The sequence below is a fragment of the Diadema setosum genome, chromosome 2 (assembly GCF_964275005.1).
Source record: "Diadema setosum chromosome 2, eeDiaSeto1, whole genome shotgun sequence".
NCBI classification, from domain to species: Eukaryota; Metazoa; Echinodermata; class Echinoidea; order Diadematoida; family Diadematidae; genus Diadema; species Diadema setosum.
Genome location: NC_092686.1, coordinates 10,512,624 through 10,527,264, shown reverse-complemented (window position 1 = coordinate 10,527,264; position 14,641 = coordinate 10,512,624). Strand labels below are relative to the sequence as shown.

The following is a 14,641-nucleotide window of genomic DNA, read 5'->3' as shown; positions in this document are numbered from 1 at the left end:
CAAGGTATTAAAGGGATAGTATAGTTTTGGTTGAGATCATTTTTTTGAGATAATGAGAAACCTCCTATGAAATATGAAAGAGCATACTGTATATAATTCTATGAGAAATTCAAAGTTCATTTGATGAAAATTGAGTTTTGAAATATTGTTTTGCTTCATTTTTGGATATCTTGGCCATCAAATTCCTCTAGAATTGTATGCTCTTTGACATTTCATAAAGTGGTTCTAAGTTTCTCGCAAGAAGTTAAAAGCTGAATCCTCACCTCAACCAATACTATACCATCCTTTTAAAGTGAACATTTCATTGTCCATGAGCACCTTGTGCCATTGACAAGACATGAGAAATGCACTTCATCACTTTGTATCTATAATACCAATGGATGTCTTTCACGAACACAATTTACATACCTGCCAACATTTCAAGATGAAATATCTTACTCGTGGATAGCAAAAATCTTATTTTATATGCAAACTGAAGTTAAAAATCTTACTTTCGGTCAAATCTTCAGAAAATACACATGAAATGTATATCTAAATATTTTTTAAAAATCTGATTTCTCCGACAGAAAATCTGATTTTGCTATTTTTAACATAAAAAATCTTACTGAATCTGATAAAATCTTACTAGTTGGCAAGTATGAATTTATCACTATTCAATATGTGATCAATACTCCCCCAACACATAACAATGCTACTTACAGTGTATCACAAAACATGATGCTATATAGAAGGCACTGAACTCTTGTACTGAGACAATCAGTTTTGAAACACCCATGCTAGACATGTACAGTGCTCCTACAACGTATGTAAAAGGAATTGCATATCAACAGAATTGTCCAGTATGGACATCTAAAAATGTTTATTCTTGAAGTGTAGATGAATACTTAACACTTTGTTTGTAGTGCCCTTTCATGAGGAAATACAAATCATATGGCTACTATTTTCATTAGGAAATACAAATCTACTACTCTACTAGTTCAACAGCTATCATCTGATCATAGCATCCAATAAGTGGTTGCTTTAATGCAATGCCCACTCAACCTCCAATTTTTGAAAATTGCATACAAAGTGTCCAAAAAGTGTCCAGGAGAAAACATACTTAAACAAAGTTACCCTTTTGCATTAAAAAAAAGCTTTGTGGTTTCACTGGATAAATCACAAGTGCTTTTAGATGGAATGGGTGCAATAAATTATTCTGCAACCACAGAATATATGGCCTTGATACCTCTCAAGATAAAAGCAACTGCAAATATATCAAATAAGCGAACAAAAAATATAAGATAAGGGATGGAAGATTCGGAGACAAACAAACCTCTTGATGGATTTGAACCTCTTGATCCCGGTGATGACTGGATCTGGATTGTACGTGTAGAAGAGCGTCCCCTCAACGTAGCGCCCGTCAAACCGCATTCCAGCGTACCCGCGCTCCCCCACGGGGGCCGGTGTGGTTTGGCAGATGACTGCCTCCTGGGAGATACTGCAAGTTTCCGCAGAGGGCAAAGGATGATAGAAATAAGATGAGTTTCTTGCACAGATGACGCATACCACTCAAGGAGTTTCTATAAATTAGGGCAACTAAAAACTCAAAACAAAACACAAAGCAAAACAAAACTCAAAGGGAAACAGACTTAAACCTTAATGTACATTTGTATATGTGAATTGCGGGAATGCAGCAATATTGGTAAAACACATCAGTGAAGTCGGAGGAAGATTGGACAATCCATTTAAATATCATGAATTGTTTTACTTTTGTTGACATCACCAACTGTAGTAGTCTTCTCCTCCAGCGGTGGCTGTACCAAAACTTTCAAAATTCATAACTTTTTTTCAATGGATTGTGCCATTTTCCTTAAACTTCACTAATGTCTTCTACTGCATTCTACTGTGCTGCATTCACTCAATCCACAAGTATATTTGGACTTCATTCCGCTTTAAGTGAAGAGCCTCTTTGAATAAAAGTAAAATATGCCAAACTTAATAATGAGAAGTTTCAGCTACCATCATGAGTTATGGAATTTCCAAGCTATTCATGTTTTACACAACAGGGGCACTTGCCAGCTCACCGAGGACAAGTAAAACTGTAAAATGGGCAAGCGCAAATATAGAAATGCTGAAAGTTGCTTGCCGGATAGGGTAAAATTTGGACTTTAATATGAAAATTAGAAACTGAATGGCTATGAATGGCTATAACATCACACTTTAGTAGCATTCATTAATCCCTCTAAACTTGACCTAGTAGTAAAGTTAGGAAGCCCACTTGGGTGTCACAATGTGCCTCAGTCCAACCAGGAGGCCATGGTGACAGAATGGAGGTCAGGGGGATTAGGTCATCTCCTCTCATTGGCATGTGGTTTCCATACATCTGTGACGATCACAGAGGAAAGCACCCTAGCGTGGATGCTTATCAGTGAACTTGGCACATTAAGGGTTTAAGTAAACAAGAGACCCGCGGGTCTAGCGCTCACCTGAGTATCGCAAGTTCACCTTTCACGCAGTCACTAATCTAAATTATTCACAGCTCTACTAAAATTTGACCAGGCATTCTCAAGTAGAAGATGAAAATGTACAATAAGGGCCCAATTTTTTTTAAGATTCCTTAATTTGGGGGGATTGGGAGCCCCCTGGGGCCCTCTGGGTGGGGAATGGTGCCCATTTTGATAAATTGAGATCCTGACCCCCTAGGGATGCTACCTGCCAAGTTTGACGAAAATCTATCATGAGGTTTTCAGGAAGAAGCTGAAAATGTACAATTCAAGCCCCCATTTGGACCTTCCCACCCCCCCCCCCCCCCCCCCCCCCGCCCCCAAGAGGGGCACCCCTGGATTTGCTATGAACAAACTTGAAACTACAGTCATCAATGTACTAACTCATAGTATTAACTTAGCTCTATCACTTCTGATTCTAGAGAAGAAGATTTTTACAGATTCCTTAATTTTGGGGGGTTTGGGCCCCCCTGAGGCCCCTGGGTGGGGCATGGTGCCCATTTTAACAAATTGAGATCCTAACCCCCTAGGGATGCTACCTGCCAAGTTTGGTGAAAATTGGTCATGGGGTTCTCAAGAAGAAGATGAAAATGTATAATTTAGGCCCCATTAGGACCCCTCCCCTGGGTCCCAAGGGGGGCACCCCTGACTCTGCCATGAACAAACTTGAAACTACAGTCATCAATGTACTAACTCATAGTATTAACTTAGCTCTATCACTTCTGGTTCTAGAGAAGAAGATTTTTACAGATTCCTTAATTTTGGGGGGTTTGGGCCCCCCTGGGGGCCCCCTGGGTGGGGCATGGTGCCCATTTTAACAAATTGAGTTCTTAACCCCCTAGGGATGCTACCTGCCAAGTTTGATGAAAATCGGTCTTGGGGTTTTCAAGAAGAAGATGAAAATGTAAAAAGTTTACGCACGACGGACGACGCACGACGGACGACGCACGACGGACGCCGGACGAAGGGCGATCGCAATAGCTCACTTGAGCCTTTGGCTCAGGTGAGCTAAAAAGGCTAACAGTGAGAAGAGAAAGGGGGGGGGGGAGGGGAGAAAGAGAGAGAGAGAGAGGAGAGGGTGAGGGAGAGAAAGGGAAGATGCTGGGAGATTACACAGATGAGGAAAGCATGGTATCTATCCTTTTTTCCTTCACACACAACCACAACCTGTGTGAAATAAAAAGTGAACATGTGCACCCCAAGCTGACGTGACCATTCATCAAATCTACAAAACTCCTTTCCCCCCTCCCTCCCCCCTTCAAAACCAAAAATGTTATTACAAGATACTTAGAAGGAGAAAGGTGAGAGAGGGTCGTCACTTCACACAATAAAACCATTCATCATCCAAAATGGCATAATTGCCTGGAGGCCCGAAGAATATTTTTACGCAGAAGGGTAGAGTTGACTTTTTCAGGGAGGAGGAGAAAGAGTGTGGGGAGGGGGGGGGGGGGGTGGGGAGGAGGGGAGAGGCAACATCACACCACAGGTGAGGAAAATATGGGGTCCGAGGTAATGAGTTTTCGCACCTCTCCACGATGCATTCGTGCTGGGCCAGCATGGCTGTGATGGAGCTGGCCGCGTCGAGGTCGTGGCCGGAGATCGTCACCCGCGTGCCGCCCGAAGCGGGGCCCATGTTCGGTTCGTGGGAGATGATCTTGGGAACCTGCAAAACATGTCGACGAACATTGACACCGGAGGTGAGAGGGAAACGTGGCCAGGGAATCCATTATTGGTGGTCAGCTGCCACCTTGTTGGCTTTAATTAGCTGTTTGTTCAAAGAGTAATCAGGGAGGTGGAAAGAGAGTTTCCATCTCCCTGGGATAATCAAACAGCTAATAAATGTTACATGCTGTACTCGTCTATGAAAGAAAATATCTACAGCTTCACAGCATTTCATGGGTTGAGAATGAAAACAACAAATCCTAGTAAAATGAATTATCTTGTTTTCAAAGGCATCAGATACAAAATTCCTGTTATTTCTTTATCTAACTGCATTTAGAAGTGAATCAATATAAAAATGATTTCTAAACTAGGAGATCATGCTGTAAAACTGTGTATAATGAATATAAATATATGACTAACATTCACTGAACAGTCAAGATATTTCTTCAAAAGGCTAACTAAAAAGGGAAGAAAAAAGAGATTGAATTAAAAAGTTAACACTGTGAGGAGAGGACAATACATTTCAGATTAGCTGGCTCATACCAGTTGGGCAGCCTGATATTACCAGGAGAGGTTCAGATTCACTTCAAATGGAGCTAGCCATGTACCAATGGTAGACATACAAGCTCGTATGCTCTGAATAGAATTTGTTGGAGCAATTTTAACTAATGCCACCAGCGTAACAGCATGTCCAAGCTCTTTTTCTTTTGAAAAAACCCTTATGTGTCTCAAATCAAATTGGGGGCATTCTGTTTTGAATCTAAATCTGAACCTGTCTTCAATTACACCATCTGGTTGGTCATGTTACTCAAAAAGTTGTAACAAGCTGGTACCTGCAGGAAATTTGATTAGTTTTTACTGGGTTAATGGCTCCCGATTTTAATGGCATGCCTGCTGCTATGAAAGGTCAGGGCAAACAATTACTGGGTGGCTCCCTAATGGGTCCTGATAGACACCGTATGCACTCACTCCCCCGAAGAATGATCTTAAAGTGAGAGCAAAGATGAGTTGCTCATCCATTGTCATGGCTCCCCTTATAACTATTGATGCAATGCATGAATGTCATTTTCCCCTCGGCAACGCAGCATATATATATTTCCGGGAAGGACATGACATATTCATTACACACGTGTAAGGAGTGTAAGTCACAGGAAAATTCCAGCCCTCCCTCCGGAGCCACAAAAGTAGTCGATGGCTAACCGCTAAACATTCCTTAATAAAATGATATTCCCTCTCCACCATTCCCCTATCCCCCATCCCACTGTGGAGAGCCCAGGCCCCTACAAACACATCTCGTATTGTCTTATTAATGATGTCCTGTTCCATGCTGCATTCATCTCCTCTGGACAGGGCATTTAAAACATAAAACAACTATACCTAACATGAATGTTGAAACAAAGAAGAAGAAATTAAACAAAAATGCAAAGATGCTAGATGTGCATCCTCATTAAAGATGACGTTATGCAAGCATTTCCTAATCACTCATCATGCATAATGCCTCAACATCCATCGCCTCATCTTAGTCTCGAGGACGAAAAAGTATTGACGCTAGCACACAATGCTTTGGCAGGGAACGCACGTCGGATTCTACGTGCAAAGACCCGACCCAGCTCTGAACTGCTCCGATCGGCAAAATAAAAATGCTGCCATCGCAGCCTCACTTACGACAAACCGGAAATCCTCCTCCGTCTGCCCCTCCTCTGTCTTATTCCCGCTCATCAGCTTAACGACGATTGGCCCGCTGGTAGGACTAGAGACGCCTTGGATCATACACACAATCCTGGTATCCAGACAGGGGGAAAAAAAGACGGAGGAAAGAAGTATGGTGATATGGAAATGTGATTACTGTACCTGTGAAATATGGAGTTTGATCTGATCACCAGTGAAATATGCAGTTTAGCTACCTGTGAGACAGCTGACCTGGACGAGACACATTAGGTATGTAAAACCTGAACTTTTCCAGGAGAGTACTACGTGCAACACTGATATTATTGCCTCCTCCAAGGAAGAAGAAGGTTAAGTGATCATCGGCATTAGTTTGTCTGTTTGAAAAAATAACTTCCAAAAGTTGTGGACAGATTTGAATGAAACTTGCAGGAGAAGTCGATAATGGCACAAGGAACAGATGATCAGATTATGGTAGTGATCCGGGTATTTTTATGGATTTTTGAGGAGTTTTTGTTCTTTTGGCAGAAAAGGTCAATGAACCTGGGAATTCAAGCTGGGCGTATTTGAGGTTTGCACACGCGCTCTAAAGTGCGTGCTCTGCTTGGGCGAGGTACTGCGTAGCTGGAAGCTGATGATGTAAACAAAAGGCTTCTATATTGGAAAAGTGGGTAATTTTCAGCATGTGTGTGTGGGTGGAAAGGGCGGAATTGAGCTGCTTGGCGGAGGTCTGTGCTCTGAGAGTACTTTTCTAATTACTTTACATCCCCAAAATTGCCACAGAACATTTCCACTTCACAAACTAAAGCAATACATATATATCTATGCACACACATAAGCATTCATCTGTGTGCGAGAAATCTGGTGTAAACGTTGCAACCCTTTACTTGGTGCATCGTGTAAAGTTAGTACAGACAAAAGAAATGGATGCATTTAGGGACATAGCAGTCCGTAATCTACCTCTGTCTCCATATCCATCCATCTACATAAATCTCTTAAAAACACACAAGCCAGCAACGGTGTATATGCGCGGGATCAACGTAATCTTACTTGATATATCTCTGGATGAGTTGCCAAGAGATATATATGCAGCGAAGGGAGGAGAAACTGTTGTGATTGTCAGCAATATTTTGTTTCTCTCTCTCCGAAGGGGATTTTTATCCGACACGAAAAACATTGAACCGAGGAATGTTGAGTTTATTGCCATGGCACGCTCCTAAAAAACAACAACCCAAAACTTGTAACATGACACGGTGCGGACTTACTTTTTCAAAGTTCTTCACACATTTGCAAATCAATCATGAGTGCCTTCATTATCAATAGAGAGAAAACTAAAGAGAATGTGGAGAGACGGATGGAGAGCGTTTGGTATCAGAGAGGAAGAGGGAGAAGGGTGGAGAAAATAAGAGTGGATAATGGGGGGGGGGGGGAGGATGAGGGCTGATAGGGGGGGGGGATAAAGAGAAGGAGGGATGGTAGTTGAGGGCAGAGGTTACTTGGTTCCAGAAAGGGGGACATTTGGGCAAAAATATGGGAGGGATGGGGTAAAAGTGGCTGAGTAAAGGAAAGAAAGGGGGCAGGGGAGAAGTTGGGAACCAGAGGTGGCAGTTCAGTTGCCAAGGAAACGAATATGGAAGATGTATGTGATCCCCCCAAACAAAGGCGTGTCCCCCACTCACTCTGTGGCAGTGACGTATCTCTCGGGGAACATCTCACAGTGATGTCCGGCCACCGTCACGTTGTGGATGTTGGCAGTGGACTGGCCCAAGTTGATTCCTCGGATGGTCAGGTTGGTCCTGCCCTCCACGGGACCGGCCCTGGGCGAAAACTATCCAAAATGAACAGAAAAAGATGGTTACATCACTGCCACACAATTCACCATGACGACAGCAATGTTCTCTTCACTGCAAAACTGCAGATACAGCTGTAATAATATGAAGTCACTTCAAATTTGAACCTATACTAAGCTACACCAAGCAATTGTCTTGATGTGGTGGCATTATTAATTATCTTCAGGGGATATAATTTTATCATGATGACCAGCTACCACCCAATACATCATTCCTGGACAAAGTGCAGCACTATAGCCTTCACAACCTATGATATTTAATGGTCACTCTTTGTGCAACAAAATGATGAGAATTTTTTCTTCAAAGAGCTCACAGGAACAAAGATGGACAGTCAACCCATCTTCTATTTCTAGCCTGGCTTTAAAAGGGTTCTCAAACATCATTCCTAAAGCGGTCAGGAATCTCAGGTGATGCACTCACGCTGATGATGCTCGGGGTGGGACAGAGGTCCCCCGAGGAGTACCAGTCGGAGCACCTGTCGTAGATGGAGCACTGCTGGGTGCTCTCGCACCAGCCGCACTCGTACTTGGTGTCCGCGCTGATGCACACACCGCAGTTGGGGCGGTTCACGTTGCACTTGAAGAGGTTCACTGTCAAAGCGGGGCGAGTTTGAAAGGCAAGCAATCGATAGCTGTCAGTTAGGCATCCACGGGGGTGGAAAACTTGTGAGGAACACAAGACCTCAAAGGAACCACACATTTTTTCCAGCATTATCAAGGTTCCCCCCCCCCCAGGAAAATGTAATATGAAACATTGTTGTGATGGAATCCTGCCTTCAAAACATATTAGACAGTTCAACATCCCATTCTATCTACATCCCATCTTCATTTCTAGTAGCATTCATCTTCATCACTGCTCATACACTGTAAGCTTTTCTTCCTTTCGCCACAAACATAGAACAATCTTTTATCGCGAGAGCTAAACTTGTAAGACGTCAGAATTAATGAATGTCAAGATCCAAAGTGTAATGACATTAGGTGAGAAATACTCCAACTGTTTGAATATTCTATCAAAAGCTTACATTCATAACTCTAAGTAAATATTTACTACTTGCCCCCCCTTCAAAAAAACAAACAAAAAACAAAAACAAAACAAAAACAAAACAATAAGACTGAAGGGCCAAATCTCAGCCAATCTTGATGTGTTTGAGTTTGAACGTATTTCAACAAAATTGAAATGTTTCTGTACAACTTTACATTTCCGAGTACTCACCTACTGAGAAATGCATGGGTCATTTCTTTGTGAGAGACAAAGGCAAATCAAATGTTGGAAACAATTGCAAATGAGAAAGACATATTCACCTGTGAAGCCCGATGGATTGTCAATCTTGAAGTTGTTGTTCCACTGCACGCTGAGCACCACTGGGAGAACGTCCGCATCTGTCTCGTAATTGTACTGCACGAAACACACAAACACACAAGAACATTGGTGAGATTCTGCAGGTTAGCTACAGGAACAACAACAGTAGTTAAAGGAACCTCTTTAACAAATCCAAACATGGAAAGCCATGTAAAAAGGGAGGAACATCCTGGACCACAAGCAGAGCTGAAAGTTGAGAAATTGCAGCTTTTAGAGAGGAGAGATAGAAGCATCAAGCATAAGAGCCTCAAGTTGCTTGACTTAACATCCAGGACAGTCAGAATAGAGGGTAGAGAGTAAGAGATAAAATGGTGAGATGTGTTGGAAAGAATGCATTAATGTAAGAATGTGTGTACAGTGAGAGTGAGAGAGAGAGAGGGAGATAGAATGGAATCTTCAAAACAAACGCACAAATTTCCCTTGAGAGAAATGAAACATAATCAGTAGGCAGAGAAAGAAGGAATGAGTTCATAAGAACAGAAAGTAAAGAAAGCTAAATGGGGGGGGGGAGGGAGAAAAGGAAGGGGTGGGGGAGGGGGAGGGGGAGGCAGAGGAGAAGGAGGAGGAGGAGGAGGAGGAGGAGGAGGAGGAGGAGGAGGAGGAGGAGGAGGAGGAGGAGGAGGAGGAGGAGGACACAAAACTTGAGATGCATGAATGGAGATGAAGCATGCATAGCTGATTGCTGAGATGCCCACTTCTGTCCTTCAACAGATGAGGCTTCTGGAGCAAAAATATTCTTGGACAATATCAAGAATACGATGGACAACCCCCCCCCCCCGCCCACCAAAAACAAAAAAAAAATCTTCTACTGAGATCACTCCCTCTATTGCTTGAATGGACAAGAAAGGGACACTGTATTCACTTTATGTGTCCTCGGACACGCGGGAAGTCTATTCAAGACCAGGGTGTGGGTGGGGGAAGGGGATAATTAAATCTTTTGCGGACTTCTCGAGATTTCTCGAGGAGGAGAGAGAGAGAACCCTGGGGAAAGTCAATTAGCTCTTGTGGTAATGTGTTTAGGGCGGAGGACTTGCCAGTCTGCTGGAGTTTAACCGGCAGGTGATGCAATGCGACTTCCTCACGGAGCGTTAATAAGAAAAAGGGGGCGGAGGAGGGGGTCATTAGTGCCTGCAAAGGGAGGAGGGCTGCCCAAATAATGGAGGGGACGGGGGAGGTGGATGAATAAGACTCACAAGGGATGACTAGATTAGATTCACGGTGCAGCCTGGATTGGATGTGGCAAACGTTCGAATGATACAGGTTGATTTCATGACGGGTGGGGGGGGAAGGATCGGTGTTGGTTGAGTAGAGGATGGATGGTTTCTAACATCGTAAAGAGAAAGTCACAGTGGACGTGTCAAATAAATCTCACTTTGGGAAATCAATTCTCGTCAACTGGAATCTAAAAGACCCGCATCTGAATACCTTTGGTGAGTAATACAAACCAGCAAGAGAGAAAAAAACATGAAGCCAGACAAAGGCAAGAGTTTATGCACTAAAAATCATGGCAAAGAAAAAAACATGAGACATTTTACATTCAATTCACAGTCATGTGACAATGGTTGGATGGTCTACCGCACTCTCGTTGACTGCGAATGCTCCTTGTCCTCGATGGGGTTGGGGCATGTGAAGGTGAGGGGGGGGGGGGGTTTAAAGGAATAGATGTTTGAAGAGATGGAAGCAATAGATACAAACACTTGAGTAAAACACACACCACTCACGCACACACACACACACACACACACACACGCGCAAACAGATAAAGAAAGAAGAAACAAAAGTACGGAAAGAGGAAAAAAAAAATTAGGGTGACAGATTCCATATGAAGCACTGCTGTCCATAAAGGTGTGAACATCATGCCCTGGGAAGATTGTAATGTAAGGCGCAGGTTGAAAACTCTGTATCTGTGGCGGGATTAACCTCGAAAAAATGGTGTTAGGAAAATGGGGGAAAATTGATGAGTACATCTAATGGGAGCAGGGATCTGATCCCCAGGAAAAGAGAGGTGAGGAGCAGAGACACTTTATATGGACATTCAAGAACAGCGGCAGAGGTAGAGAAAGTGGCCCAGTTGACGGGAATGAAAAGAACGAAAGTACTACTCTAAGCAACGAAGAACGAAAGAGAGAGAGAGATATATATTCCGGCTTCAAAATTGGAATATATCATCTATCACCCAGACTTCTCCCACATGTCTTATACATGCATGCAAACTAGGAATGAGGAGGGGAAATTTGAGAAATGTACCAAAGCTAAAAAGGGAGAAAACTGCTGTAAACATGCATGGCTCTCTTCCCTGGTCTCATTATACACGAAAAATTGAGCTGTACGGTGCGACATACACACGCTGCGTAAGACAGACGATTTGTGAAAGCACAAAGCCTTTAATTGCACGCTGCTGATTCTGGATGTTGCATGATGCCCCATGAGAATTGCCATCACAGTTGTTAAGTTGTCTACATCAGAATGAAATATATTGCAGACTTCTGGATCAAGGCTCTTGATCTTCAATACTCCAACGTGTTGTGGTGGTATAAAAAATATATGTTCAAAAATATATATTCAAACCCAGACAAAAGAAGAAGCAAACCTTTATGGGAAGAATCTTTGTGTGTAAATGCAGAAAGCAGAATGAAAAACAATATATATATATATAAAGCTTCAGGAAGGATTAATACAATTCATAAATGTGGGCCACATATGTATATGCACATACTTTGCTAGGTAATGGACATGACATATTTTTCATGGGAAGATATGCATGTACATGTGTACAGCTTGTACCTGCAGTCAACCTTGCCAAGTTGAATCTATTTTGACTGAAGAAATATCTTCGACTTAGGCGACTATTCGACTTAAGCAAAGGTTGACTGTATACTGTAAATATACAATATACGCACAAAGAGGCAAAAATATGAACAAATTTTTCCCCATCTATCACGGCGAAGACAATGTGGGAAGGCTTATTAAAGAGATGAATATTGAGAGATAGTGAGAGATACACGGAAGAGAAATAGAGGGAGAGAGAAAGGAGAGATTGGGAGGGAGAGAGAGAGATGGTGTGGTGGTGATCAAGGGCAGAGGCATGGTGGCTGTTCTACAAGTCTCATGCAGTATGCATGAAGACCATTACGGAGATGGATGGGGGATACATATTTCATGGTCAATAGCCATCCGTTAACCCCGCTGTAAAATAGCTCCTTAGCGACATTGTTTTAGACTGAGGACATTGGAGCATAGCCAGAAGAACCGAGTGCCGACACATCCATGTCTGGACTTGCATCTCCTGATGTTATTTTGACACCTCCCATCCCCTCCTCCCCACCCGCCCCCCCCCCCCTCCCCCTAAAAAAGAGTTCAGACAAAGAAAGTGGATGAAAATAAACTCTTTCCTGTAACAGCTCTTCTCTGGAAGTCTCCAAGTTACACAAAGTCTTGCAATTACAATCACCCTAGTACCTGTTCCACTGCTTTCAACACAAGAACAAAGCTCGCACTGCTAAACCTCTGTAAATGACAATCCTAACATTTCGTTGTGCGCATGGCAGATTATCGTTAACACGCTTCCCTGTGCATGGCAGATTGTCACTGGGCTGTGGGAGTGTGCATAGGGTTAAAAACGTTCTGCCATGCGCAGGGAAGTGCGTTAACAACATTCTGCCATGCGCATGACGATTTCTGCTGGATATCTTTTAGCAAGTTTTACAGTCATAATCTGCACGCTGATGAGAGTCATGATAATACACAGTTGAAAATATTTGGATTGGAGGACATTTTCATACCAACGTTATCATTATCATTACTAGAAAACCTGAAGCAGAGAAATTTCAATAGCCATATGAAGTGACCATCATTTTTTTGTCTCATGATATTCATTCTTATCTTTCAACACTAGAAATATCACTGAAGGTGATTACTACCCCTACCAAACACTTCTGTACTGGTGAACTGCCGAGAATCACAAACAGCGAGTGATGTGCTGTTACCATGGCAACATACCTTCAGCTACTCTTAAATCTTGCACAACTTTACTTTACACTCCCCACAAGTACCAAATATCTTGTGAATTGTTTACCAACTAGTGAAGAACTTCAATCTTTAAGGACTTTTCCTCACATAGAGGCCTTAATGCACTCTTTTCACCCTGGCAATTAATGCACTACCTCTTTAAAGATGTGTCTTACACAACTTTACATCACGCTTTTCACGAGTGCCAATTTTCTTGTGAATGGCCAAAAACCGGCGTAGCATAATCTGCAAGTCTTTAACCTGATTTGGGGGTAATAATATGCTGTTACCATGGCAATGCACTTTCCACTACTATGGACAACTGCGTCTCGCACAACTTTACATAGAGCTCAATGCGAGTGCATTTTTGTGTGTGTGTGTGTGTGTGTGAATTGCTTGAACACTGGAGAAGCAGTTTGATCCACAACATTTGCAACAGACTGTCCGACTGACCGACTCGCTTCAACTTTATTTTGCTGAGTCAAAATATTAAAACCCTGTTGACCACGGGCCATGGTTACAAATAGGCATCAAAACAAGGAGCGATGATGCACAAATTTCAGATTGGAAACTTACGATGGCTGGCTGGCACTGCAATACCGAGTCGCTGACCCGTACGGCTGGCACAGACATCTCACGGCCTTCATAGTCCAACACACACTTGTAGGATATTTCAGTTGACTGCTCCTGGGGGTGAAATGACCAGAGAGAGAAAAGAAAAAAAGAGGCTGTTAAAACAACTTGCTCCATTCCCAGTATCATTTTGCAAATGACATGTTATCTTGAAAAACGTATGACCAAACAAACATACCAAAAACCCTTGCCAATTTCTACCCTGAATGGGCAATTACTACATTGAGGTCCCACATATTCCGAATGGTGTGGGCTGGCAAGAACTAGATTTGAAAGCAGGTTTTGAGTGTATGAGTAGAGCACGGATCTCTTGCACAGATATGGTTGCTGGACTACGATTCAGGAGCACGATCATTTTGCATTTACAAGATAAAATTTGTGGTTTTTGTACAACTGTCAATTGTATTTGTTCTTTTTTGAGAAAGTGGCTGACATTTTAGGCTAATGAAACTATATTGAAGACAAAGGTAAGGTGGAGGGGCAGACAAACTAAAGGAAAAGGACGAGCTAGGGGAGAAAAAAAGGAGCTAAAGGAAAACTAAGGGGTGGAAAATAAGAAAAAACAAGCAGGACAAATGGATGGGGATGAATAAAAAATGAAACAAATATGGAAAGAGACCTAAAATGAAGAGAAGGGAAGCGAGCATAGGAAAATGCATCTTTGAAGGGTGTGGCCAAAACTCCCGAACACAGAACTATAGCAATCTCTCACTGATGGCCCCTGTGGCTGGTATGGAATATTTAGCCTCTTGTTCATACACCATCCCACTCAGTCTGCAAAGCGAACCCTGAACATTTACCCTCTCTCGAAAGGGCTGCACGGGGCTGATCAGACGCTCGAGTGCCCCTGATGGTTAAAACATTATGCGGGGTGCCAGCTTTGACGACTGAGATCGTCAATTAATGAAGGGTGGTAAACTGTGCACAACATTGCAATCACCCAACACTGCCTGACCCACTGATTGCTTCATGTATCATGGC

The 14,641-nt window shown here is 42.7% G+C and overlaps 1 protein-coding gene across 1 annotated transcript in view; it reads right to left on the bottom strand.

Moving 5' to 3' along the window:
• The window catches only part of LOC140238282 (plexin-A4-like), a 172,043-nt gene that overhangs the window by 18,166 nt on the left and 139,236 nt on the right, over window positions 1–14,641 (bottom strand). The window contains exons 9-15 of the mRNA XM_072318221.1: window positions 13,604–13,714; window positions 8,962–9,055; window positions 8,081–8,250; window positions 7,490–7,638; window positions 5,811–5,925; window positions 4,010–4,146; window positions 1,313–1,477 (exon numbers count right to left, since the gene is read on the bottom strand). Coding sequence (XP_072174322.1) covers window positions 1,313–1,477; window positions 4,010–4,146; window positions 5,811–5,925; window positions 7,490–7,638; window positions 8,081–8,250; window positions 8,962–9,055; window positions 13,604–13,714 — 941 coding nt within the window. The remainder of the gene's footprint in view (window positions 1–1,312; window positions 1,478–4,009; window positions 4,147–5,810; window positions 5,926–7,489; window positions 7,639–8,080; window positions 8,251–8,961; window positions 9,056–13,603; window positions 13,715–14,641) is intronic.